The sequence below is a fragment of the Carassius gibelio genome, chromosome A20 (genome assembly GCF_023724105.1).
Source record: "Carassius gibelio isolate Cgi1373 ecotype wild population from Czech Republic chromosome A20, carGib1.2-hapl.c, whole genome shotgun sequence".
NCBI lineage: Eukaryota > Metazoa > Chordata > Actinopteri > Cypriniformes > Cyprinidae > Carassius > Carassius gibelio.
In genome coordinates this window covers 26,218,713-26,246,221 of record NC_068390.1, presented here as the reverse complement: position 1 = coordinate 26,246,221, position 27,509 = coordinate 26,218,713, and the positions used below count along the sequence as shown (strand labels likewise).

The 27,509-nt window shown below is 35.5% G+C and overlaps 1 protein-coding gene across 1 annotated transcript; it reads right to left on the bottom strand.

The window, feature by feature from the left end:
- Positions 1-3,817: 3,817 nt before the first annotated feature.
- On the bottom strand, positions 3,818-27,283 carry LOC127938153 (CD109 antigen-like). Its single transcript, XM_052534581.1, has 33 exons — positions 26,840-27,283; positions 26,273-26,439; positions 25,696-25,724; positions 25,342-25,578; positions 23,942-24,067; positions 23,713-23,752; positions 23,551-23,632; positions 23,379-23,472; positions 22,790-22,922; positions 22,603-22,712; positions 21,541-21,816; positions 21,325-21,423; positions 21,191-21,253; positions 20,413-20,589; positions 19,014-19,166; positions 18,522-18,611; positions 18,348-18,417; positions 16,770-16,872; positions 15,989-16,103; positions 15,788-15,901; positions 13,177-13,395; positions 12,362-12,503; positions 12,096-12,272; positions 11,928-12,009; positions 11,602-11,830; positions 11,334-11,505; positions 10,930-11,120; positions 9,317-9,475; positions 8,272-8,337; positions 7,663-7,799; positions 6,733-6,889; positions 6,488-6,590; positions 3,818-6,390 (listed from the first exon to the last, which is right to left on the bottom strand). The coding sequence occupies exons 1-33, from the start codon at positions 26,908-26,910 to the stop codon at positions 6,194-6,196; spliced, it is 4,380 nt and encodes a 1,459-aa protein (XP_052390541.1). The 5' UTR covers positions 26,911-27,283; the 3' UTR covers positions 3,818-6,193.
- Positions 27,284-27,509: the final 226 nt, after the last annotated feature.

The following is a 27,509-nucleotide window of genomic DNA, read 5'->3' as shown; positions in this document are numbered from 1 at the left end:
ATTTAGGAGGAGGCTTCTTCAAGACGCACCAAGTTAACCCTGTCGAACATTGCTTATCCATGCCTGCCTCCTGGTGGAAGTTTGAATCCAATCACATTAACTCTGGACAGGCTGACTGAAGGCCGTTGAATCATTTCCTGTGTGCAGCCAGGGAGGAAGTGTGCCCTGCTCTTTCATCGCCCCCACGCTCTGACTCTGTGGAGTAATGCTTCCTAAACTCTGTAAACCTGAGCTAAAATAAAAATTGATGTAATGTGAAATCAGTTAACATTTAGTCCTAACATAAAAATAACATAAAACGCATTTACATATATAGAACACAAGAGAAAGTAATAGTTGAATTTATAAAAATGACCCTGTGTTGTGATGTGGATGATCCACAGCTGTTTTTTGTTGTTTTGGGAATGTTGTTCACGAGTCCCTTGTTTGTCCTGAACAGTTAAACTGGCTGCTGTTCTTCAGTAAAATCCTTCAGCTCCCACAAATACTTCGGTTATCCAGCATCTTTTACATATTTGAACCCTTTCCAACAACGGCTATTTGATTTTGAGATCCATCTTTTCACATTGAGGACAGCTGAGGGACTCATATGCTACTATTACAGAAGGTTCAAATGCTCACTGTACATATTTATATATAAAGATGTCAAATCACATTTATAGTGCTTTATACAATACAGATTGTGTCAAAGCAGCAGGAAGACAATAGTGAACAGTATTGTTTTTATATAGTTTAAGTCATGAAGTTATTTCATTGCTGATTGAGTGACATCATCGTTCCGCTCTGTTCAGTTTTCTTCAAATGGTGTCTTGTGTAATACATATATATATATATATATATATATATATATATATATATACAGACACACACACACATGTATATATATATATATATATATATATATATATATATATATATATGTGTGTGTGTGTGTGTGTGTGTGTGTGTGTGTGTGTGTGTGACTTGTGGCTGGTTGTGGATATAAACAGGAATGTGTTTTGATGCATGTGGGTTTGGCTCTCTGGGATAAATAGCTCCAGATAATGACATCGTGACACTGGCTGATGTAACTAAAAAGAAACACACACACACACACACACACGCACACACACACACACATACATACACACATTTCCGAACCGTTCAGTACGACTATCCTGAGGTGTGCAAGTCATAGCAGAAAATGAAGAATCAAGTCAGCTTTATTCTTTTAATCGAGCTGCCAGTTAAAAACATATACTATAACACAATCAAATATTAATATATGTTGTTTACAGTATTATATATATATATATATATATATATATATATATATATATATATATATATATATATATATATACATATATATATATATACATATATATATACATATATATGATATTTTTTTATTTATATATATGATATTTTTAATATCAAAGGAGGAAAATTAAGTTTTGTCTACAGGCTAGCAGATGTCGCAACTTCACTATTTAAAGAGCAGGTCATATGGGTTTTCGAAAAAATATCTTTTTTGCAGTTGTAATGTAGCTATCCTTCATTGTTAACAGTCTGCAGCTGTTAATCAAAAAAGTGCATGATAAATAAATATATTATCTCTCAAAAGAAAGAGTTGAATCTGAACTGCCTCAATGTCATCATCATATTTTCAAATCTTCTGCCTGTTACCTATATATGTCACAGGGTAACATATCTGCATACTCCCCACTTGACCGCAAAATACGAACACCCTGGGAAAAGTCGTGGCCTAGTGGTTAGAGAGTTTGACTCCTAACACTAAGGTTGTGGGTTTGAGTCTTTGGTTGGCAATACCATGATAGGTGCTCTTGAGCAAGGCAATGAACCCCAAACTGCGCCCTGGGTGCCACAGCATAAATGGTTGTTCATGGAGTGTGTGTGTGTGTACTGCTGTGTGTGTACTGCTGTGTGTGTGCACTTTGGATGGGGTAAATGCAGAGCACGAATTCTGAGTATGGGTCACCATGCTTGGCTTTATGTCACGTCACCCTGACCTGCCCATAAACACTTCCACTAGAAACGTCCTGATCAAGTTGTGTTTGCGATGGAGTTTCTGTTTGAACGACTGCATCGGAAAAATTCTCAGATGATAAGGTAATATCGAAGCCTTTTTGCAAACTTATAGCATCTTTGTTTACAAGTAACCCTCCAGAGCAGAACAGTTATTAAGGTAATGGGGTTTCTTTTCCGTAACGCATTATATGCAGAAAGACCAATCACAACAGACTTCAGAGCAGATTGGTCACAACTTGCCAGGTATGGAAGGGAGGAGTTTACAGACCTTAAGATGAGAACTGCTTCAAACGAATCGTTTCGTTATCATTGAAAAATGATTCTAAAAATAAATGTACATTCTGAGAAAATTACAATGTTTTCTGATCTTAGCTGCATTTAAACCTGTTGTAGAGGACTCCAACACAATAGTAGGACAATTTAAAATACCATATGACCTGCTCTTTAAAGGTAAAGTGTGCACTTTAATGTTCAAGCCTTCCAAAAAAAAAAGAAAAAAAGAAATTCACACTTTTATTCTGCAGCTAATAGAAAACAGAAGAAATAAAATAATATTCATGATTTATTATTCAAATGTTTTTTTTTTAGCATCTGCAAATATTTCTTTAACAATAGCAACAACAAAAATAACTGTCACTGGAGAAATACTGCAAGAATACAATAATAATAATCTACTCCTAAATGAAGCATATTTTAGGATAATTACCTCAATAAAAAAAACAAAATTAAAAAAAACTAAAATTATGACATTATTTAAATGGTTATTCAATTAACTACAAAGATAAGTTTTCATTACTGTATAATAGATAAACACTTCACACATAATGGAAAGTAGATTAAACTGACTGAAATAAACAGTGATTTGCATATTTTTTTTAAACAAATCTGTTGCTGGGAAGATGGGGCTTGAACAAGCTGAACGAGACACAAAGGAGTTCCTCTTACACCGTAGTATTCACATGTTTACACTGCATCAGAAACCCGCTATTCACAAGAATGAGTAAACCACACTGCCAACATGAAGCTGGAGGATCTGGACTCCAAAAGGAAAGCAGGCCTGCAGGTCAGGATGGAGCCGAGTTATGACGTGTTTCCTGTGAAAGCGTTCCATGTGGGCCACAATAATGAAGTGGCAGAGAAAACGCTCCGTGTGGCTCGACCACGTGAACATGGAGGAACAAAGAGATTCAACCTCTTGCATTCAGTAAAAAGGACTCATGGATCTTTGCTAATGAATACAAACGCATCTTCTGCACATTACCATACTTTGTTGTAAACAGGGCGACTACAATCGCTTCTGCAGTTTTGAGTTTGATTGGCTCTGAATATGGGGCACATTTGTCTTGTTTTCATCTCGACTAAGACTAAGTTTGTCACTGAACGGAAACAGTCTGGATTAGTTTGCAGTAAACGTTTCCTGCTGGCTCATTGTGTCTGCTATTTATTTAGCAGGAGCTGTTTTATTGATCCACAATCAGTCAGATAAAATATCATTATGAATACATATTGTGGTGGTATCCCTGCTGGGGAGAAAATCAGCTAGTCTCCCAACTTCATCAAGCTGGTCTGATCTGGTGGTTTTATAAGGGTCTTTGTCTGATGATCATGCTGAAAGACCAGCCAAACTATCTTAAACCAGTTAAAGCCAGCGCATTATCTTACTCGCTGGGTTTTTAACAAAGATGTGATGTCATATCTGGTGTAAATTGAATTTGTAATACAGAAAGTCTACAGTGGTGTTTTGATGGGCTTGATAGGTCATACAATAATGCAAGCGAACTGAAAATGCAATTAGCAATCAATGTGTTTATTGTATCATGGTGTAATCATGCATGTAATCATTCAACATCTCCAACATAGCTGCATTCAGGTCATTGGAGGGACTGCATTTGGGTCATTCAGTGTCAAATCAACCATGAGGTCTTCAAAAAACTGATCATGAATTATCTTCTTCTATAAATAATTCAGAATCAATAGATATTCAATTATTTTTTAATGAAAATGAAAATACTCCCTTATTATTAAAGATTATTTATTTTCAATGATTCCAGTGCTTTAAGTGGGCCAGTACGCACCAGTACTCAGTACCAGCACTTCCAAATATAGCTCTTGAGCGTACCGCCACCTCTCCGTGCGCCCAGAACGTGCTTTTAGCGTACCAGTATGTTCATTTGGACATCTGCTTTAATAGAGGTTTTAATCTTTTACCTGCACTGCCGATTTTCAGAGCGCCCTTCACAATGCATGCTTCCTTATTCTTCCTAGTTTGGAGTATGGAGCGTGAATCATTTTAACCAGTTCCGGAGTTCGGAGCAGGTTCGCGAATCATTTGAGTCAGTTCGGGAGTTCGTAGCGGGTTCGCGAATCACTTGAGTCAGTTTGGGAGTTCGGAGCGGGATCGCGAATCATTTGAGTCAGTTCGGGAGTTCGTAGCGGGTTCGCGAATCACTTGAGTCAGTTTGGGAGTTCGGAGCGGGATCGCGAATCATTTGAGTCAGTTCGGGAGTTCGTAGCGGGTTCGCGAATCACTTGAGTCAGTTTGGGAGTTCGTAGCGGGTTCGCGAATCATTGAGTCAATTTGGGGATCGCAAATCATTTGAATCAGTTCGGGAGTTCGGAGCGGCTTCGCGGATCATTTGAATCAATTCGAGAGTTCGTAACGGGTTCGCACATCATTTGAGTCAGTTTGGGGATCACGAATCCTTTTAATCATTTCGGGAGTTCGGAGCGCGGGATCGCGAATCATTTGAATCAGTTCGGGAGTTCGTAGGAATCATTTGAGTCAGTTTGAATGCAGTAGCTCTTTCTAAGGGTATTTTTTTTTAAATCCTTTTGCACATTTTATTTATGTTCAGTAGTTCTTTCTAGCTCAAGCAAATCCACAAACTAATAAAATGATTTATTATTAAGGTGGCCTGTTGCTGTATATAAAACCCCTTCAATATAGTCGTTGTTACCTCAGAGGATGAGAGGAGTCATCAAAAAAAACAAAACAGAAAATATATATAATTTTTTTTGCCTATAATAGAGTACCGGCACCTCTTTTGGGCCACTTAAAGCACTGAATGATTCCATTTCAGGATTCTTCTAAATGGTTCCAATTACTGAACTCAGTTATATCTGAAAGTTAGAAATAGTCTATTTTGCAAAAAAAAAATAAAAAAATTAAATTAATTAAAAAAAAAAATTACAGGGGGCTTAGACAATCCAAACTTTTTAATGTACTATATGGTAAATCAGTTACAATTTCTTACTAAATGGATATACATTTATTCAGATAATGACGCTTGGATGGATTATGAACAATATGATTGTGATGAAATTAAATCATGTAATTAAAGAATGTTTGAAAATCAAATAATGTTGAAGTAGAATCTTGTTTCCCTCTATCAAAACACTATCATAAGAACAAAATTACCCAAAATATTATTTTTCCAAATTGCATATCTGTTACTCAAAACAAATCAATGATAATCTTGTAAATTCTGGATTTATTTTTAATCTTAATTTTTAAGGCCCTATATGGTTCAGTGCCAGAGACAATGTGGCTCCATGTGCAAACTCTTAAATTTGACCAATTTTCAATGATCAAAAATCACCTTGCATACAGCTTATACTTATCGTTTTTAAAGGGGAATGTCTAAAGAACAAATAATGTTTAAACTTATTAAAGAAGTTGCAGCTTATGAGATCCAAAAAGACACAAACATGTTTACTACTAGAAAATGTGTAATTGCGGTAGATAACAGCTTTATGCAGTGGATTATTATAATGTTGACGGAATGCAGAATCACAGTGTTCACATTTAAAAAGTTCATTTATCAGTTTTGATCCTGACCCTCATTTACTATATTAATTAAAAAAATAAAAAAAACTCAAAAAATAAAAGCATATTTTATTCAATCATTAATTAATTAATTAAAATAATTGTGATATTAATCAATAATTTAATAATGAATTTGATTTAATCGTTTATTTTTAATTGAACTGTCATGAATGAAATGGAATCATTAATTGTTGCACTGAACTAAATGCACCGATTATCATACATAAAATTTACACAGAATTTACAGAACCATTTTTTCAACAATTTACACATATATTTTGCTTGTTGTATTGTGTAACTGATTACAATGGTTTTGATTTAGGGGAAAAAAAAACACTAGTTGTAGATTGACAGAAGGATGATGAGAGCTGTGGTCAAACTTAGAGTTAGAAGTGGATGTTGGTTAACAGACATCGTCCGGTCAGTCATCCAGATGTCTTGATCCTCACACTGAGTGCAATCCGGCCCACATAGTGAGCACACTGACATGTCCCGTCTTGTCTCAGATGTGTAGGACCGGACTGTCCTCCGTCCTGCAGAAGATAAGGGAAAGAAACAAGGAGCTTGGAGCACATACTGGAACCTGAAAATGCATTAGAGAATCTGGAGCTATTATTTAAAGAGTCTTACGGGGCTCATAGTAATCGTAAATCATGACCACAGCATCTTGGACACTGGTCACCTTAAATTCCCGGATGGTGGATATTTTACTACAGCTTTCCTCTGTGGTCACCTGTGATGAGAGGAAAGACAATGAGACACACAGAATGAACACAAAAACAATGAACCAAATAATCCATCATCAGCACAAAAACAGACTTAGCACACAATACTGTAATACTGATTAAATACTGTAAGAGCTAAGAGGAACTCACTGTGTCTAAATAAAGTATAACTCGTCCTGATGGTGTCTCTACTCGTCTGACTATATCATTTAGCTGGACACCGTTCTGGGCCAAACTGAACCCCGAGAGTAAACCCACGTCCAGTATGGCCATCCCCGTCTGTCTCAGGCCCTGGTTCTCCCTCAGCCTTAAAAAAAAAAACAGCAAAAATACTGCTTTCAAACAGATTTCTAAATAAAAGCGATTGCTCACAGTGACCCCAAAAAGTATTTGGAAACTTAAAAATGTTTGTATTTCATGATTTGCATCAGTTATCCAAAATGTAATGTAATATTTGTGAGATATACTGTAGAACTTGGATATTTTTAGGAATTGGTTTCTTGATAATCAACCATGTGGACACTGGTTTTACTTTTTAACATCCATAATGAGACTACTGTATATTATTTATTGTGTTTTTTTTTAATTACTACTTAACTATTGTTATTATATGCATTCTGTATTGTACTTTTTTGTATGAATGTCCTTTATTATATAAATAACAATAAACATCCACAAAGTTTGCCAACCAGAAACTGTCAAAGACTTTTTGTCTTTTTTTTTTTTTAAGAATATGTTTTCTGTCTCATACTTCATTTTTGATTAGTTTTTTTATATTGAATTGTGCACTTGCTATATTTGGTTTAAAATAAATGCCATTTGTTTTGATATTTTGTTATATAATACAAATATTTATATATTTTTATTATTACCATTTTGGATTTGAAAATAAGATATTAAACAACGTATTGTTGATATATTTTATTTTATATATTTTTCTAATTTATATTATTATATGTTTAATGTGATTTTTATTTGTATTAGTTTATTAATTAACCATAATCCAGCAGCCCTATTATTTTGTAAACTTTTTAATCACATATTTTGGTGCTGATGAAATCATTTAACTCAGCCTCTCACCTGAAACATATGTTAAGGTTTACACTGAACTGCCGATCATCCATTACATCTATATACAAATAAAAGGCCTCGTCCGTGTGAATGTCCCGCCGTCTGAGCGATGTTCTCAGGTTCATCACGTTGTAGAACACACTAAGCTGAAACAGTAAGAGATAATCAATATTACTCTAATAAGTCTTTGGGATTTTTGTCCTCATTTCATAACCAAATTAGCAATCACAACTTGAAATGAGATCATCTCTGCTTTTCTGACTCTTCTGCTGAACAGAGATCTGGATGCTGTTTCTTCTAATGAGGAAAACCACCTGGGCCGGTTTATGTGCTTCATGGCGAGCAATCAAAGGTTTAATTACACATTGGACTGAGAAAGTATCTCTTTTTATCTTTATGGGGATTTCAGTTGTTATTCGCATCTGTTGCACCTTCATAACCTGCTTTCATTGGTAATACCTTGCTAACTGACAGGTTTGCAATGGAGATGTTAGCTTGGTCTAATGTGTTAAGATGGTCAACCAGCAAATAGCAGCTTTTTTTAACTTCAATATTTTTTGCAGCAGTACAAACCAATTTATTTCAGGACAAATTCTCAAGGAGGGAGTTTAGACGTACCTGAAAAAGAGCAAAGCCTTTACCCTCTGCCACCACCTCAATATCAACCTCCTTTACTGCTTCAATCTGTAGAGATAAACCCAACATACAGTAAGCCTGTGTCGCTTAGCAGATCTTCACACATTACTAGAGCTTCACAAACAGTTAACTGCAGTCAGAACTTTGATAAGAAACCACACATATGCTGTTTAATGCTTCATGTTAGGAGTTACACACTGTTGTTTAGAAATATGGGGAATACAATTTTGAATAAAGTATTTTATGCTCACAAAAGCATTTATTTGATCAAAGATACAGTAAAGACACATGCAGTACACTGTGAAATATTGTTACAACTGAAAATAACTGTTTTCAATTGTAATATATTTTAAAGTACAATATATTCCTGTCATGGCAAAGCTGAATTTTCACTGATTCAATAATAAAACCACATGATGTAAACACTGTGCGTGTTCATATGATTTTATTGTGCAAAAACTAATCTTTTCTTTGTGAAATTTGACTACTTAAAAATTACCATGACAGCCCTTAAAACGATTTAAACAGCTTTACAGCTCAAATAATAGAGGTTTTAACTGAAGAATTAATGTGTTTATAAAAAATATATGCTTCACATTTGTGCTTTTACAATAAGATTGTTCATTAAGATTGTTCATCTTAATGCATTTATTTGATCGAAAGTACAGTAAAAACTGTAAAATTACATTATAATAATATATAGATTATATTATATTCATATATTTTAAAATGTAATGTATTTTTGTGATGCAAAGCTGTATTTTCAGCATCAAGAATCATTTCTTATTATTATCAATGTTGAAAGCAGTTCTGCTTAATACTTTTGGTGGAAATGGTGATGCATTTTTCAGGCTTCTTTGATGAATAGAAAGTTCAAAAGAACAGCATTTATTTGATTTGTAAGTATTTTGTAGCATTGTCTTTACTATAGCATTCGTTTCTTTAAAAAAAAAAAAAAAAAAAAACCCTGCTGACCCCAATCTTTTGAACAGACGTGTGTCTCTAGAGCAGTGTATTATATACATACGGGCAGGTCTTGGCTCTGTTGGAGCAGGTAATTGTCTCTGTCTATGTTGAATGTGGCGGCAGCACCGGAGGCACGGTTCACAGTGATGCTGAGATCTATGGACTCTGCGCTGCTGTAGGTGGCGTAGATCGACAGCGCATGCAACGCCATCACTGTATCCTGACGATAAAGACAAAAAAAACTGAGCAAAGATATTTTTAATAAAGCTTTAAGGGCATTCAAAAAAAAAAAATGGGAAAAGCATGTATCATTTTTGGCAGATGTTCTAATCTCTGCGTCAGTGACAGGTGTCTGTGCATCTGTGTCACAGAAACACTCTCAATTCAATCACCCACCGCCTGGAATCCAACACTGCACATGTGCGGAGCAGAGACACAGATCCTTTAATCTTTCCACACTCCGCCAGGACTCGTTTGTTGTGTCAAAGCGAGGGGCTTCAACATGAGAGTAGAGCTTTATCAAAGCTCACGTCCTGGAAACTGCTAGTTATCATTGAGGTAAGTGTTCATGACTGATCGCAGGCCTTGGTCCTGAGCCAAATCTCCAGGATAATAGTAAAATAGATAAAAGTACATTTTCTTGTCTCGCCTCAATGGCCTTTGGCACAGCTCGATTTCCAACTGAAACATTTGCCTGCCAATTAATTCACCCCCTGAATCAATGGAATAGATGTGTGTAATCGTCAACAGTGGAAACTAGTCAGTGTTAAACCCTGCTGACTGCAAGGACCCTGTGGTTGAAGGAATTTCACAGGTTCATTTGTGGTGTAATTTGATTAGCTTTTTTGTTTGTGTGTTTGATCCTTCTTTTCTTTAAAAAAAAAAAAAGAAAAGAATAAGAAGCTTTGTTACAGCTTTGTTACAAGGAAAGTAAATGGGCCCAATCCATATACGTATAATATTGTTTCAATAATAAAACCATAAGATGTAAACAATGTGTGTTAACAATGTTTACAATTATGAAATTATGATTTAAATCACTTTACAGCCCAAATAATAGATGCATTTTAAGAAGAAGTAAGTGTTTTTATGAAATTATCCACTTCATATTTCTGCTTTTAAATCCTCTAAACATAGACCCCATTCACTTCCATTGTAAGTGCCTGGCTGTTTTGCCTTTTTTTTTTTTCTTTCCTTTTTTTTTTTAAGAGAAATTAACAAAATAAAATGTGGAATTAGTCAAGATTATTTCTGGGGATAATCAACATTATGATACAAATGATATAGATGGAGCGTAACTTCTATTGAACCTGTAATATTCCTGTAATATTGTGAAATACTATTACAGTTCAAAAAACATTTTTTTCTATTTGAATATCATTAAAAAATGTATTTATTTCTGTGATATAAAGCTGTATTTTCAGCATCATTGCTCCAGTCTTCAGTGTCACATGATCTTCAGAAATCAGTCTAATATACTGATTTGCTGCTCTAGAAATATTTCTGATTATTTCCAATGCTTCATATTTGTGTAACTATTAAGCCAGTGTTTTAAATGTTGACATTCGTTTCAGGAGCCTGAATGCCTTTAAGTGCCTTTTAGTCAGCCATTCTGTCCCGTTTAAACTGTTTCTATTGTCTCTCTTGTGAGATGATTGTCTGTTTGATATGTACCTGAGTGGATCCGTATCCCCCTAGATGGTTTCTTTGCTTACTGAGCCACTTCACCAGAGTGAATCCTTCATCCATTAGCTGGAGTCTGTGCATGGCGAGCAGTACGTAAGCCGACATCTCAATATCTGATGAACTTGGCTGCCAGGAACCATACAGGACATTGGCTGGAGATCTCCAGGTTGGCACTCCATCTGAAAGACCCAGGTACAACATCACCACCCAACTATTATAAACACATTTACTGTGCCAGGTACGACGCTCTTCCATAACACTACAGCTGCTCGCCACACTGTGTGGATTTAAAGGAAAGTTGCAGGATATTTTTTACAGCTTCGTGTGTGTGTTTCACATGTTCCACATCTGTGGCGTGCTGTCTTTAGAGTGTAAATCCAGAGGATATTTACCAACAACTAGAGCTCTGTTCAACAGCTCTGTGAGGGCAGATGGAGCGGCGGTGCTGTTGGCCAGAGACAGAGCATAGGTGACTACAGACAGACTGTAGTTACTGGAGATTCCCTGAGCCAGTCGAGACGTCAGATAACTCACGCCAGAAGAGATGCTGCCTTCATATGCATTCTACCACAGAAACAAACAGATAGTCTTCAATTAATCCATCCATCCTTTCTACGTTCGATCAATCCATCTACCATTCAATCATTCAGTCTAAGTCACCCTGTATTCAGCGTCCTCCAGAAGCGCTATGAGGACATACGCTGTGAGAGACACCGGCCCATCCTGTCCTCCCTGGAGCTCTGTGTGGATGACCCGACCCGGCTCGTTGAACGAACCGTCAGCGTTCTGATGAACCAGCAGCCAATATGCTGTCCTATTCATCACCATCGGCTCAATGGAAATGAAGTCCTGAGCCTGGAGGAAACACCTGAGCACGAACGCTGACAGCCTGAAGATCATAAAACACACCACCAATATTCAATATGGTAAATGCTAGTTTTACTCCAAATCAGAATTTATGCTGGAATGTGTTTATTTGTGTTTACCATGTGCTGCCAGAATCATCACTGTCTCCAAAAGCACTGAAGGAGCCATCAACCCTTTGGTAAGAAAGCTCACGTTCATAAGCTGCAACCAAACATATGATATATTATATGACAACTTGGGGACATTTGCTTCTTGTGCTATAGCACTATAAGACTCCACACGCTTACCATCCATCATGTAGCTCAAAGCTTTGTTTCTGGTCTGTTCATCGCTCTGCTTCGTGCTTCTCATGTACTGGAGAACATAAATATTCGGAGCAAAATGGATCATGTTCTGCTCACCACAACCATAAGGCATCTCAATGAGAGAGTCTAGATTGTTAATGGACGGGCCAAGAATGTCACCTTCAACACAGACAGATATAGAGGATAGATGTTTTCACTCAGTCTGATGAAGTCCTCTTACAATAGAAATACAGAGTGAGGACACCCACCCACAGCAGACACACTGGCCCTTTGACTGTCAGGAACCACATTTGGAGGAAAACTAAACGACATTGTCCTGGACAGCGTTTTCTGCTTCAGTTGAAACTCCAGAAACAAGGTTTGAGTGAACGACTGCTCCAGTCCCTCTGGCTAGAGAAAAATCATTCATCACCATCAACATCCAACAAAAATAACAACAAATGTTTAGCGGGATTTTTCACTTTCCCAGCTGTTGCACATGTTGTACACTGCACATTGTTGGAGTCGGTTTAATTTGTTTAAAACAAAAATGGATTTGGATTACAGATTTGGTTTGCTGTAATAAATAGAATCATGAAGAATGAGGGGAAAAAAGCTAAAATATCCAGATGCATTGTCATGAATATACATACATACATACATATATATATATATATATATATATATATATATATATCAAATACATCAAAACTGTCAACATGTTAAAATAAATAATTATTTAATTAATAAGTTAATAAATAATTCTTCTTAAATAAACATCTTGAATTTATTTAAATAAAAACTGATTTTCCATTAATGTAAGAAATATAGAATTATAAAAAATGAGGAAAAAGCTACAAATGTACATATGCATTGCAGTCGTTTAATTTGAGTTGATAATTTACATTGAGTTTGATAATTTGCTTGAGTTGAAAATGTAATAATAATGTCAAAATACATAAATAAATGCATGAATAAAAAAAAAAAAATACTAATCTCAAAACAAAATGGATTTCCATTATGCAAAATAGGCCAAAGGTTTTCTTTTAAATTTGGGGTGATATATTACACTGAAATGAATCACCTTGACAAGAACCGTCTTGTAGACCCAGTCTGAAGAGTAGATGGACGTGGCTTTGACAGAGATGGGAATCTCTCCCAGCGCTGTGGCTCTGATGGGGAACAGAAGTGTTGTGATGTTGTTACTCAACACTGAGGCTTTCCTCACGTTGTCCAAAGAAAATCCTCCATTGTCTGGTGACACAAACTCAAACATCGAACTTTCTGCAACCACCACCATCACCTGTGATGGGTAAAGACAAGAAGAGAGCTTCAGGTCAATTGTAATGTAGCTGACTCCAATTCACAAATCAACTTCAAATTAAATTCACAGAACAGTTTGCTTTTGTTTATTTGTATTTCCAGGGTTTAATGCTGTGAGCTAGTGTCCTGACATTTTTTCCTATCCGTCAGATTTTCCTACCCGGGTTACTTAGCATGCGCACATCAATATCGTGTCCTTTTTCTCATTCTAAACAACTATATTTAATGTATCTGCATCAGTGCTTTAAGTGGGCCTGTACGCAATACCTCTTGAGCGTACTGCCACCTCTCCGTGCGCCCAGAACGTGCTTTTAGCGTACCGGTACGTTCATTTGGACATCTGCTTTAATAGAGGTTTTAATCCTTTGCCTGCGCTGCAGCTTTTCAGAGCCCCCTTCACAATGCACGCTTCCTTATTCTTCCTAGTTCGGAGCAGGTTCGTTAATCATTTGAATCATTTCGGGAGTTCGGAGCGGGATAGCAAATCATTTGAATCAGTTCGGGAGTTCGTAGCGGGTTCGCGAATAATTTGAGTCAGTTCAGGAGTTCAAAGCGGATTCGCGAATCATTTTAGTCCGTTTGGGAATCGCGAATCATTTGAGTCAGTTCGGGAGTTCGTAGCGGGTTCGCGAATCATTTGAGTCAGTTCGGAAGTTCAAAGCGGGTTCGCGAATCATTTTAGTCCGTTTGGGAATCGCGAATCATTTGAGTCAGTTCGGGAGTTCGTAGCGGGTTCGCGAATCATTTGAGTCAGTTCGGGAGTTCAAAGTGGGTTTGCGAATCATTTGAGTCAGTTTGGGGATCGCGAATTATTTGAATCAGTTCGGGAGTTCGGAGTGGGATCACGAATCATTTGAGTCAGTTCGGGAGTTCAAAGCGGATTCGCGAATCATTTGAGTCAGTTTGGGGATCGCGAATCATTTGAGTCAGTTTGGAAGTTTGAATGCAGTAATGCAGTAGCTCTTTCTAAGGGTATTTTTTCAAAATCCTTTTGCACATTTTATTTATGTTGAGTATTTCTCTATAGCTCAAGAAAATCCACAAACTAATAAAAGGGTTTATTATTAAGGTGGCCTGTTGACTGCTGTATATAAAAGCCCTTCAATATAGTTGTTGTTACCTCAGGGAATGAGGGGAGTCATCACAAAAAAAAAAAAAAAAAAGGCTATACTACAGTACCGGCACCTCTTTTGGGCCACTTAAAGCACTGATCTGCATTACTGTAAGGGTACGGGGTTTGGGGTAGGTGTAGACTTTAATAAAAACGCAATCTAATAGGTAGAAAACAATATTTATTGTTGGTTTCCTATAGCTGTATGCCTTCTAGCTACAACCACGAATATAACACATAATTACTGTATTTGTAATGTAAGGGTAGGTTTAGGGTTGTGGTAGGTGTAGATGTTAATAAACCATAACTTTACAGTAGTATTTTTTGTTGTCGAATTACTACCCACTGTTTTAGTGGGAGGTAGGACAAATCGACAGAACACCGGTGCTTTGTTCAAATAACTAACACAAAGTTTAACAGTTTCAGCAGTAGTAATGATTCACCCAAAAATGAATAATGTACTCAACCTCAGGCCATCCAAGATGCAGAAGATTTTGTTTCTTTTTGGAACAGATTTGGATAAATGTAGCATCACATCCTTTGCTCGCCAATGGATGTTCTTTAGTGAATGGGTGCCATCAGAACGAGAGTCCAAACAGCTGATAAAAACATCACAATAATCCAGACTCCAGTTCATCATGTGAAGTGAAAAGCTGAGTTTTTATACGAAACACATAAACTTTAAAATATTTTTTTAATGTCAAACTGTTCTGGTTAAAAAGTGCTCTACTTTTAATGTTGCTTTCTCTAATTAAATATGTTGTCTTGTCTGAATTAGAAGAGAAATGTCCACAGATCTAGTACTGTTTACATGCCAAAACACTTCTAAACAAATATGTAGGTGGATTTTGATGTGAGAGAACAATAAGGGATGGACTTCTTTACTGGAGGAAGCGTTATTATTGATTATAGATTATAGTATTTTTTTTTCGTACAATTATGCAGCTTTTAACAAGATGTTAACTGATGAACTGGAGTGGTGTGGAAGACTTGTGGATGTTTTTATCGGCTGGTTGGACTCTCGTTCTGAGTCTGACGGCACCCATTCACTGCAGAGCATCCACCGGTGAGTGAGTATTGCAATGCTACCTTTATCAAAATCTGTTTCTATGAAGAAACAAACTTATCTTAATCTTGGATGGCCCTAGGGTGAGTACATTTTCAGCAAGGTTTCATTGTAGGGTGAACTATTACTTTAACAAACACTAATAAATGTGTTTTCCTGTATCAGTTAATCAAAGTTCACATCAGTTAATCTCACCTCCAAATCTACATCCATATAGTTGAATAAATTGACTTCCAGCAGTAGCAGTTCTCCACGGATCAGGAATGCCGGGAGATTCAGTAACACAAAGAAATCTCGGAACACAGTCAGCTGGGAAAGAAACTCTCTTTTAATAATCAGTATCTCTATTATATATATTAATATTCAGTGATGAGTAAACTGTACATGGTAAATCACCTCTGCAGGAGCGCTGATGCCCAAACCCAGATTCTCTGACATCACGATGGCAAAGGCCACCCAAGAGGTCAAGCTGTCCGGCACTGTGAACTGGAAGGAATCCGAGACAGAATTACTGCAATGTAAGAAATAAAAACAGACAAAATTTAGTAAATTGCTGACATTAAATTAATGTAGATAGAAGCTCAGATCATTCTTAGGGAGGGAGGGGGGTGTTGAGAAGCAGAAGACAATACTTTGATTAAGCAAGGATGCATTCCATTGATCAAATGTGACAGTAAAGATATTTCTAATACTTCAAAAATGTATTTAAAATAAATGCTGTTCTTTTTTAACTTTCTACTCATCAAGGTGTTCTGGGAAAAATGTATCGTGGCTTACATAAAAATATGAATCAGCACAACTGTTTTCAATATTGATAATAATCAGAAATGTTTCTTGAGCAGCAAATCAGCATATAAGTATGTCTTATCTTTAAAAAACAATGGGTAAAAAATAGAACTTTTGAACAGTAATGAATAACTTAAGCATTAAAGTCAAATAAAACTGAGATCTCTGACTGTTGGTTTAAGACTAATGGCATATATTTGTTGAGATCTCTTGTGAAACTCTAGAGGAGATGCATGTGAAGTTACTGGGGTCTCAGGGGGAAAAAATCAGTAGCAGACTAAAGCAAAGTTGTTTGGCTCATTGTTGTAGGAGAAACAACTGGGATATTAAAGAGATCTCATTTATGAATTCTTGTTATTTCCTACTTAAAGTCAGCAAGTTCTCCTCGTACCTCACATTAGCATCCAGCCAGATCCAGGTTTCAGGAAAATCTTTTCGCTTTCTTGGTTCCTGAAGAGCCTCGCTGTTCAGCTGATTCAGATAGTCTTCCGTCCCTGCTGTGGAATATATGAGCTTCGATGAGAGAAGGATTATGAAATGCAAGACATTAAAGGCAAAACCATTGTTTTTTCATGTACTGGTAAATTTTGCATTACATTTCTTATTTTCAGAACTACATATTTTTGTGTTTATTTATTTATTTCTACTGTGTCAATAGCTTACAGACATTGTAGGAATACTCAATATATATTATGAAGAATATAGTAAAGATGTCTCTTATGCTTAATTGTTTTTATCAAAAATAAGATGGTAAAACAGCAATATTGTGAAATATTATTACAAGTTAAAATAACTGTTTTCAGTTTCAACATATTTTAATCAACATATTTTGATCAAAGCTGTATTTTCAGCATCATTCCTCCAGTCTTCATTGTCACATGATCTTCAGAAATGAGTCTAATATACTGATTTGCTTCTTAAGAAATATTTCTGATTATTATCGATGCTGATTCAGTTATAATGCATATCTTGAAAGGCTGTTTCCTCAGATTTTCTCCTGCACTGAGCCAGAAATCATTCAGGAGCACTTACATTCATCAAACTGTTCGGTTTAATATATATATAAATCTTTTTTTTTTTTCTGGCTGTTGACAGTATCTTCTGATTAATGGAGTGATAAAAAAGATATTGAAAAATACCCTGTTAAAGCTGCAGTAGGGAACTTCTGACGCTCTAGCGGTTAATAAACAGAACTGCTTGCATCTTGCGGAAGAACATTGTAGCCGGAACTACTTCTCTCTGTTTATGTCTATGAAGAATCACAAAGGTACTGGGTTACTCCGCCGCGGTATCCCCGAAGCAATCTAAAATAGTCCGAATATAAACACTTATTATAGGTGCACCCTAGTGATTCAGGACAAGCTAAAAACACGGTTTGGAAAATGGATTCATGGTCTACTCTCTTATTATATAGATTTTTCTACATTTTGAACACAAACAAAGTTACGGACCGCAGCTCTGATTGGTTGTTTCTTACCGGGAGCGATGGAGTTTCTGCAAATGGCAATAGGACACTGGGAGGAGCCAGAGGAGCTTGATTTTTTCACAGATTATCTGTCTCATATTCTACTGTCAGAACATAATGACAGGTTTAATAAATATGTACAAAAAATTTTTTTTTTTACAAAAGTTCCCTACAGCACCTTTAAATCAGCAAAATGAAACAAAAAGGTATTTAAAACTGGCTTTAGTCAATGTTCAGAATTCTGTTCTGGAAATTAGTGCATATTTAATTATATAATAGCTTATTTGCATATTTAAACATATCTTTTCATTCTAAATTTAATGTCAATGTACTGTGATTAATAAGCAAAGGAGTATGATAATATCTATTAGTTAAAAATTGCACGGTGTTCACCTCGTCTCGAGGAAATGTGACTGCAAAACGTGATGTTGCTCTGTTTAAATTGGTTGCCAGGGCGTTACTAGGTGGTTGCTAAAGTGTTCTGATTGGTTGCAGGAGACTTACGGAATGCAGGTATAAACTGATCAATTTCCTGATTCAGCGTGGCATCAGTCAGAACCGTGACGCCGCACATCTGCAGAATACAACAATAACCATAAACCCTTGTGAACAAATGATACGAGTTCTGTTCCTGAGATTAAAATCAAGCATCAGATGACACTCATGTATCTGATCTACCGTGAATATGGAATACGGATCTCCCATTTTCATGCTGCTGTAATCCGTATGGCTCATCTCTCTGCTATATGACAGAAATTCCTCCAGCACCTGAAAAACACACACAGAAGCTCATGTTGCTGATCTTAGGTTAGTTCGGATCAGTTTTTGTGATGCCAGACATCATGTGAATAGAACAAGCTGCTGTTTGGCGATCACAAATTCTGCGTTGAAATTTGTTCACCTAGTTCTGACAAACACAGCTCCTCTCAGTTTCTTTCTTTTGTCTAAAAGTGAAACGCAGGCGTGGTGTCGGCGTTTGGTTACATAGGATGCCCAGTTAAAGTTACCGTGTGCTCTTTGTGTGGGTGAAACAATCGTCTGAAAATCTCAAAGAAGATTTCCCACACTTTAAAACACACACTGAACAAGATAAGAAATCAGGTGAGAAACTCGGGAAACAAAGGCTCGGTGTTGATGACACGATCTAGAATCTGTATGAGACCATGTTACCGTCTTCTCTGTGATGCCATTGTCTTTGCTGGAGTCTAATGCTGCTTTGTCCACCACCAGAATTCCCAGCAGAGATCCGGCCTCGGATAAAGACACGGAGAGAGAGACAGAATCTGCTGGTTCGGCGTGATCCTGACTCCAGCTCACAGATACCTGCAATTGAGATCAAGGATCAATTATTATTAGAATGACACTGCAACCTATTTTACTTCAATAATGTGACAAACTTCAGCGTGAAACAGAGTATTCAACTAGAATCATTCAACGGTCAAATGACTGCATTTAATATATAAATTAAAATTACAATAACTTTGTATCTATTGCAAAAGATGTGATAAAGTGTCCAAAAACATTACATTCAGTGCATATATATATATATACATACTGTAATAAAAAAAAATCACTTTTAATGTGATTCAATTATTTTATGGTTCTTCTGTAAATCTGTGGTGCTGATTATTATTGTACTATATATTTTCACATTGCATCAATATTTTGGTAAATATTTAAGTCAGGTAAGTCATTAATTATGAAACTCTGGTTTAGTACAGATACGTTTCTGTACAAATTTTGCACTAAGTTTAAAGATATTTTGCTAACATTCTGTAATATTCTAGTGCTTTCTGGAACATTCCAGAACACTGCAGGACTATTAGACTGTTAAACTGTTGTTAGCTCAGTTTAATGCGTGTACCATGTTATTTCTATGCATGAGTAAGTAGCTTGAGTAAGTTGTCAACATTTTATTCATAAAGAAATATAAAAAATAAAAGTGAAACAAAACATAATACATTTAATAAAACCTTAATATTTTACAGATTAGTAAAACAGTTAATCTGTAATGCCAAATAAATATTTTATTTTTTAGATGGCTGATTTTCATCAAAATATCAGAAATATGACTCAATAATATAATATAAAAATGGTACATTTGCATGAACAAATTAATTAAGTATAATTAAAATATAATAAAAAATGTCAATTTAAATATAAATTTATTTTATTACATCATTTATTTATTTATTTATTTATTTATTATTTTTAGCAAACATTCTTTATCAGCATTGGTGTCATCAGTTTGAATAGTTTTTAGCTCAATGTCTTAATATTGCCATATTTAAGAATAAAACAGGATAATTAATGAGAAAATCCATCAGGAAGATTAACCAGCATTATCACAAACAATTAATTTAGAAATAAAATCACATCACATTTATACATTTCCATCCTGATCTTATGTTATATTTCCAAACATATATATATATATATATATATATATATATATATATATATATATATATATATATATATATATATATATATATATATATATATATATATATATATATATATATATATATATATATATATACGTGAGTATCATTTGATGAGCTCTTACTGTGTTTTGCAGGACTTGTGTGAAAGTAACTTGCAGCGCATCATTCACGATCTCTCCGTCTGGAAGCGTGTGGTACACCACCACACAAGCCTCTGGGGTCCAAGAGTGATCCGTGTTCAGACTGAAGGAGGATGAATGTACCGTCCCAGCATCCAACACCCGACCGCGGGACATCACCTGCATCAATACAGTGTCCCAATGACTTATACTTTAAACCATACGTTCTACTTAACCTGATCAAAAAAGCACTCATAAGTTCAAATAATCACATTTAATAGAATCAATTTAAATTTTGTACTGGATTTAATCACATTATTTTAAATCAAACACATTTTAAATGTCTGATTTAAACAATATCTAATTAAAATATTATTAACATTTAAATTTCAATATTTATTCTTATTGTAAAATAATACATTTGCAGGTTCCCATTATTCACAATTACATTAAATGGACTGGTAACACTTTAGAACAGGTAACACCTATTAGTTGCTTATTAGCATGCATATTAGAATATTAGCCATGTATTAGTGCTAATTAAGAACATATTAATGCCTTGTTCTACTTGACCTTATTCTACATCCCTAATCTTACCTACTACTTCAAAATGGTTGTTTGAACTTTCCAAATTCTGACTGATTGATTGGTTGATTGATTGATTGGTTGATTGGTTGATTGACAAATGGAGGTTTCTCATACAGGGTTGATCAGTATTGGCTCAATAGTTAAATCTTTGTCTTAAAAATGGATGAAGTATCGCTTTATTCAAAATACTTACAAGGTAGTGAAATTCTGCCAGATTAAAATTGTTCTCCAAAGTCAAATACAGCGGCTGTCCAACCTGCAAAAGTCACTCTGTCAGTGAAATCAAAAATAATGTGAAATAAGATGAAATTCAAACAGCCTGAGTACCTGAGGCTCACTGTCTCTGTGAAGCTGTATGTAGGAACTGCTTGGTGAAGAATAACTCCTGTAGAGCTGAAGACCCTGGACTGCATCTTTAAACCGAGCCTGAAAGCAAAGTTAGGAGGAAGGGATGTCAAGTGCCAAGCTTCATCCCAGTTGACATGCTTCTACTATGCATATTGGATATCAAGGCAGTGGAAAGTGTGGATGAAGTGTTCACACCTGTATATCGAGTGTGGCAATGCTGTCAGAGAGGTGAATCTGGAAAGACATCACGCCATCAGCAGTAACAGGAAGATTCATATCTTCGACTGGAATATCGGAAATGGAAGAGAAGGTGAATGTTGGTGTGTTGTTCAGCATGCGAGGTGCCATGGATTCATTGTTGTTCCACGTCCACGTCCAGGGGCTGGACTCGCTCTGGGTCACCTCCAGCTGCACACTTCTTCTCTGCTCTTCAGCTGTCAGTGGCCGGCTGTCATAGGTGCTTAACTTCAGCTTAGAAAAGAAAAAATACAGGGGAAAAAATTTTAAATGAAGGATGAATCCATTGGTCATGATAGGTCATGTGTAGGTCATATATTTCACAAAAATTAAACATATACAGTATATAAAATAATGAAAACAAATCAATAAAAAAAAAGAAAATACAACTTTATTGTTCTCTTTTTTAGAATAGAGAATTCACCCCATTACTTCATTTAAATAAGGCCTGTTCCTTAGAACCATTCAGATTTTTGCATAGTGACATTATTTCCATAACAAAAAAAATATATATAAATACACATATATATATACATATGTAACCCCTCTCTCCCGGGTCCTCACTAGAGCGTCTCTTGAGATCGGGGAGTGAGGTTTACCTGCACAGCACTACTCGCTGGCCTCACATACATACACACACACACACACACACACACACACACACACATAGTGTTCTTGGAGGGGTTTTAGCGTGTTGCTCCAATAGCTAAGGTTTTCTGAGTGGGTTTACTGTCAATAAAATGTAATTCTATGTTATGTAAATTTACAATATTCATAAATATTGAATATTGCAGCTGATTTTACTAAAAGATAATTACAGCAGTTTTGTGTAATAAAGTAAAATATAACTGCATTACAGCAATGACACATAGACACATCACACAATCTTGGTTGATTGTGATGAAAATAATAAAATTATATTATTTTGTGTATTTGTTTTTTTTAGGGTGAAACATGACTTAATGATTCACCCAGTTTACCCCAAGTATGGACTGAAAAGTACTGTTAATCAGTCTCTACCTGAGCAGTGAAGGTCATGGAGGGTTTTATGATCTGTGGACGCTGCAGAAACTCCAGGGTGTATTTATTCATCACAATAGAAACCCGTGCGCTGCTGTTGTAGGTTAACCCTACAGACAGAGAAATAAAAACATCTTATTAATGTTATTAATGTTTGATAGCCATGTACAGGCAGGATGGAACGCACCTGTAACATCTGTGACATTCACACTAATGTCCACGTATTCACTGGGCCCATATCCATCATAATATGAGTATGTGTGGTCACCTAACCGTTTGGAGTACGGCACATCAAACGTGATAGCAGCAGAACCGTCGATCTACACCAGAGATAATGAGTCTGATTAACGGTTAACAAAATGTTGACTTTAAATTCAATGCATGGGGTTTCAAATAGGTACCAGTCAGTCACTAAATCAGCCTTTTTAACCAAAAGAAAGACATCGTATAAAAACAGCTTCTGAAAAATATGACACTTAACAATGCATTTACCTCAGGAACGTTATGCAGTGTTCACAGTTCATTAGTTAGCTATACAACACCAGGGGGCACTTACTGTTAGTTATCTATGTTTGTCTGAATTCATCTTTTATGACATGATTTTATGAAAAGAATTGAGTTGTAGGCTATAGAAACATTTATGAAAATAAATAGTAATTTATATAATAACTTACAGAATTAGAGAGAAAACAAAGCTATCAGTATCAGTCTCAGCTGAGAAATGTAGTAATGGTGTATCGTTAGTTGCAAGATGATTCTCCTGAAACTGTACTCACTGTTTCTTTGAGTTGGTAATGCTTATTAAGCCCATTGAAAAAGTGGAAATATGTGACAGACATCATCCCACGGACAGGCTTCCCATAAAAGTATCTGAAAACAGAGGAAAAAGTATTAATTTTGTTTTTCTTTTGAGTTTTCTATTTACTACTGTTCAGGACAAACGCTCACTTGGCTGTGACCGTCCCGGACAGTGTGTCTTCATAATGCAGGACGGAGGGGACGTCCACGTTCACCTCGAATTTAGGCAGCGCTGTAAACACATGATGTTAAAGACTGCTGTCTTGACAAAACATAGATCATAAAAGATATGCAGCATATGTGAAACCTCACCATAGTAGTCCACAGTGAACTCTCTCTCTTGTACAACATCCTGCATAAATACAAAAAAAGAAGTGTGGGAATTGTGTAAAGAGCATCAATTACATGTCAAAGTTGTATAGTTTAGGGGGTATTTAGGGGGGTTTAAACAGTCTGATGTGTAATTTTCATGTTTGCTAAAATATTGTTTCTGCAAAATAGGCCAAAACTTCAAAAAAAGGCAACTTTCCACTCAACTCACATTGCTTCCAGCTACAATTTTCCACGGGCCGAGCGGCGGGTTCTGAGAGAGGTTCAGCTCTTTCGAAACAACCCCTAGAAAGCCATCGACAGACAGCCACTGGCGAATCATATTCCCCTTGGGATCCTGTTCACATTTAAAACACACAAAAAACAGTCCATCCATTTCATGAGGACACTGCTGATGTATCTGTTCATTTCCTCACAGTGGTGCTAAAATAACCGTTTTAAGATGTTCAGTCACTTTTGACTGCCAAGGAGTATGAGAACATATTAATGTTGTCTCTGATTTAAACTGAAAGATTAGGTTTACTTAGGGATAATCAGATGTATGTGTGAGGAAATATATATTGTTAAAAATAAATAAATAAATAGCAGCACATGAGAACAGTTCCAGTATCTGTTTTGATTTACATGTTAGGCTACTACTGGCTTTACTGTCAGGGATTTATTTTTCTAGCTGACTGATGCCATATAATCATTTATTTATTTAAAACAAATATTACTAGGGCTGTCAGTTTAACGTTAATTAAATTTATTCATTAAGAAAATATTATAAATATTATAAAGCCACAGCAGAACTGCTGTGTGTCTCCAATCAACACACCGATGTTTCTTTTCTGAATGAATCATTTTGAACAAATCAGTTGAACAATGATTCAAAGGCATTTATGTCATTCCTGAATGAAACAGAAACTAATTGAATGAATGAATGACTCAATGACTGACTCACAAAGACATTTACCGCCACCTGCTGGCAGTTATAGTTTAATGTAAAAACCTTTTTTTTTAGCTTAGTATAATTTTTAAAAGAAATATTAATTCATTCATTTATAAATAAACAACATTTAAGATAATAAAATAACATTTAAGGGATAGTTCACACAAAGACAAAATTTCTGTAGTCACTTACTGTCATTTCAAACTTGTATGACTTACTTTTGTGGAACAGAAAAGAAGATATTTGGAAAAATGGTTACCAATTACTTTCAATATATGAACAAAAAATACTGAAATGTTTCTCAAATTATATTTAGTTATGTTAAAGCTAAATGCTTATGTTTAATAAATTTTGTGCTGAATCAATTTTTTTTTTTTTAAATAATTATAAAGCTACTTTTTGCAATATTTACATGATATTTTTCTCATTTAACCCAATGATGGCTTTAAATGATCTTCTGTGCGTATTTTCAAAGTTAAATGTAATTTGTGATCAACTTTAATCATTTAATTAAGATAACAAATTTTAATCGACTGACAGCCCTTATTAATACACATATTTTGCATTTAAGATATGTGTCATGTGACCATTTTATAAAAGCAATAAGCCCCATGAAGCTGCGGCTTACACTAAATTTAGAACAGCTGAGCTGTTTAACGCCAAACTCTCAAGACACCCACCCTGATGAAGATATCGATCTGACCCTTGGATGGCTTTCCTTCAGGTGTAACCGATACAACTCGAAATTTCACCGTCTGCCCTGGTTGGTAGTTGTTCTTGTCCGTCTGGATAAAGATGGACATGCACTTGGAGCTGAAGACCATTGTGGTGGAGTTAGAAAACACTTGATTAGCTCCAACAAACCCCTTGACATTCAGCTGATATGGATGCACGTAACTCATGGCATCAGAAAAGACCTGCGGAGGGGAAACAACACACAGTAAACTCTGCAACTCTGTACTGTACTGGTTTTCAGTCAGTTCATTTATTGTATTTAGAAATACATTCATGGAAATGAGAGTCTTGATACTCACAGGCGGAAGAGCCAGCAGTCTGGTAGAGCCTTTAAATTGAATACAGAGCAGACATGAATACTTGTTAGAACAAGGTGGAGTTGTATATTATATAAAATCATATGTACATTTCCAAGGTCATTTTAATAAGGTCACTTTTCCAGTTAGACAGTGTGATTTAGAATGTAAATACTCTGTTAGACAAATAATTTGTTTAGGATTTAAGAAATTGCATTGCATTGCATCTCGGGCTAAATTAATACATTTTAATAATTTCTGAACTTCAGAAACTGCGAGGAGATTTTACGAAATAATTCAATACTGATTTTCTACATATATCAGCTTTTCAATGATTAATTGTTCCGTACTGAAACATAACATTAGATAAACTAAGAGAAAGAAATTTGGAGTTCACTACTGATAAATAAAATAATAAAATAAGAAAGATAAGATAAGAAAAAAAAACTAACCTATATGCTGGTTTGGTCAAGCTAACATAATAAATGTTTTGCATATATGTATAGGAGATATACAAATGTGGGATGAGCCAGATGGTTATTCAGTGCAATGCAATAAAACAATAATAATGTTGATTTACCTGCTGGGACAGTGCTCTCTGTTTGGGCCACACTGCTGTGTCCATGGATGAGTTCAACCGTGACTTTGATGGGATACTCTGCCAGAACGGTGACTGATAAAGTGGTCGGAACGCCACAGCGCAGGACTTCTGAGACAGATATGAGATAGGAGGGATTCTGTGCTGGGCTGAAATTAGAAAATGTCTTATTTTTCATAGCATTATAATAGAGACACATTAAAAAATGCATCAAAGACTCCTGAAAAAATATGAAGCAGCACAACTGTTGATAATAAGAAATGCTTCTTGCACAGCAAATCAGTATTTTAGAATGATTTCTGAAGGATCACGTGACACCTAAGACTGGATTCAGCTTTAACTCACAGATTTAAATAAAATGTTCAAATGTATTAAAATTGAAAACAGCTATTTTCACCATATAATAGTTTTTGCTGTATTTTCAAACAAATAAAAGTGTCTTCTTTTATTTTATTTTACCAACCCTAAATCGTTGTACAGTAGTCTGTCATAAATTATAAAGTCTTGAAGCATTTTTTATTTTAAGTACAAATTATACCTTGTTATTACCTTGGTGAGGTTAGAGTTCCACTGCAGAGTAGTAAACATCCCAGGACCCCAAAAACTTGAAGCCACTCCATTTGCAGGTGTGACGCTCCAGTGAATGTACTGTTACTGTTACTGAACTACTGAGACTAACACATGCTTTTAAAGAGCCATCCAACACCTGATCCCACATCACTCCACCTACACACCTGAGACAATAAAAGGCCATTCTCTGCACAAGAAAGGGACCTTTATAAAGACATGTTTGAGAAAAACTAACAAAGAAAAGAAAAAACAATTAATGAGTCTTAAACAAATGAAACTGTAATGAAATGTGAAGAATACATTCAGGTAAAGCTGTGTACGGTGTCTAAAAATACTGCTGCACTCAACTATTAATATACAGTTTTGTGCTGTTTTCATAAACAATAAAATTTCTTTATTTTTATTTATTCATTTTTAATTAGCCTTTGTTTTGTTTTGTAAACAAATTTTAATATATATATGTAATATAAAAGTGATTTAATTATTTTCATATTTTAATTTAATTCAAACAAATATTAGTGAATACATTATTATTAAAAGTATTATTTATTAAATCAGCAGTGTGTCATCTGAAATTTTTAGATTCAGTCCTTAGCCACTCAAATGCTCCGCTCGATCGCCTAAACATATTGGATTAAATAAATAAATC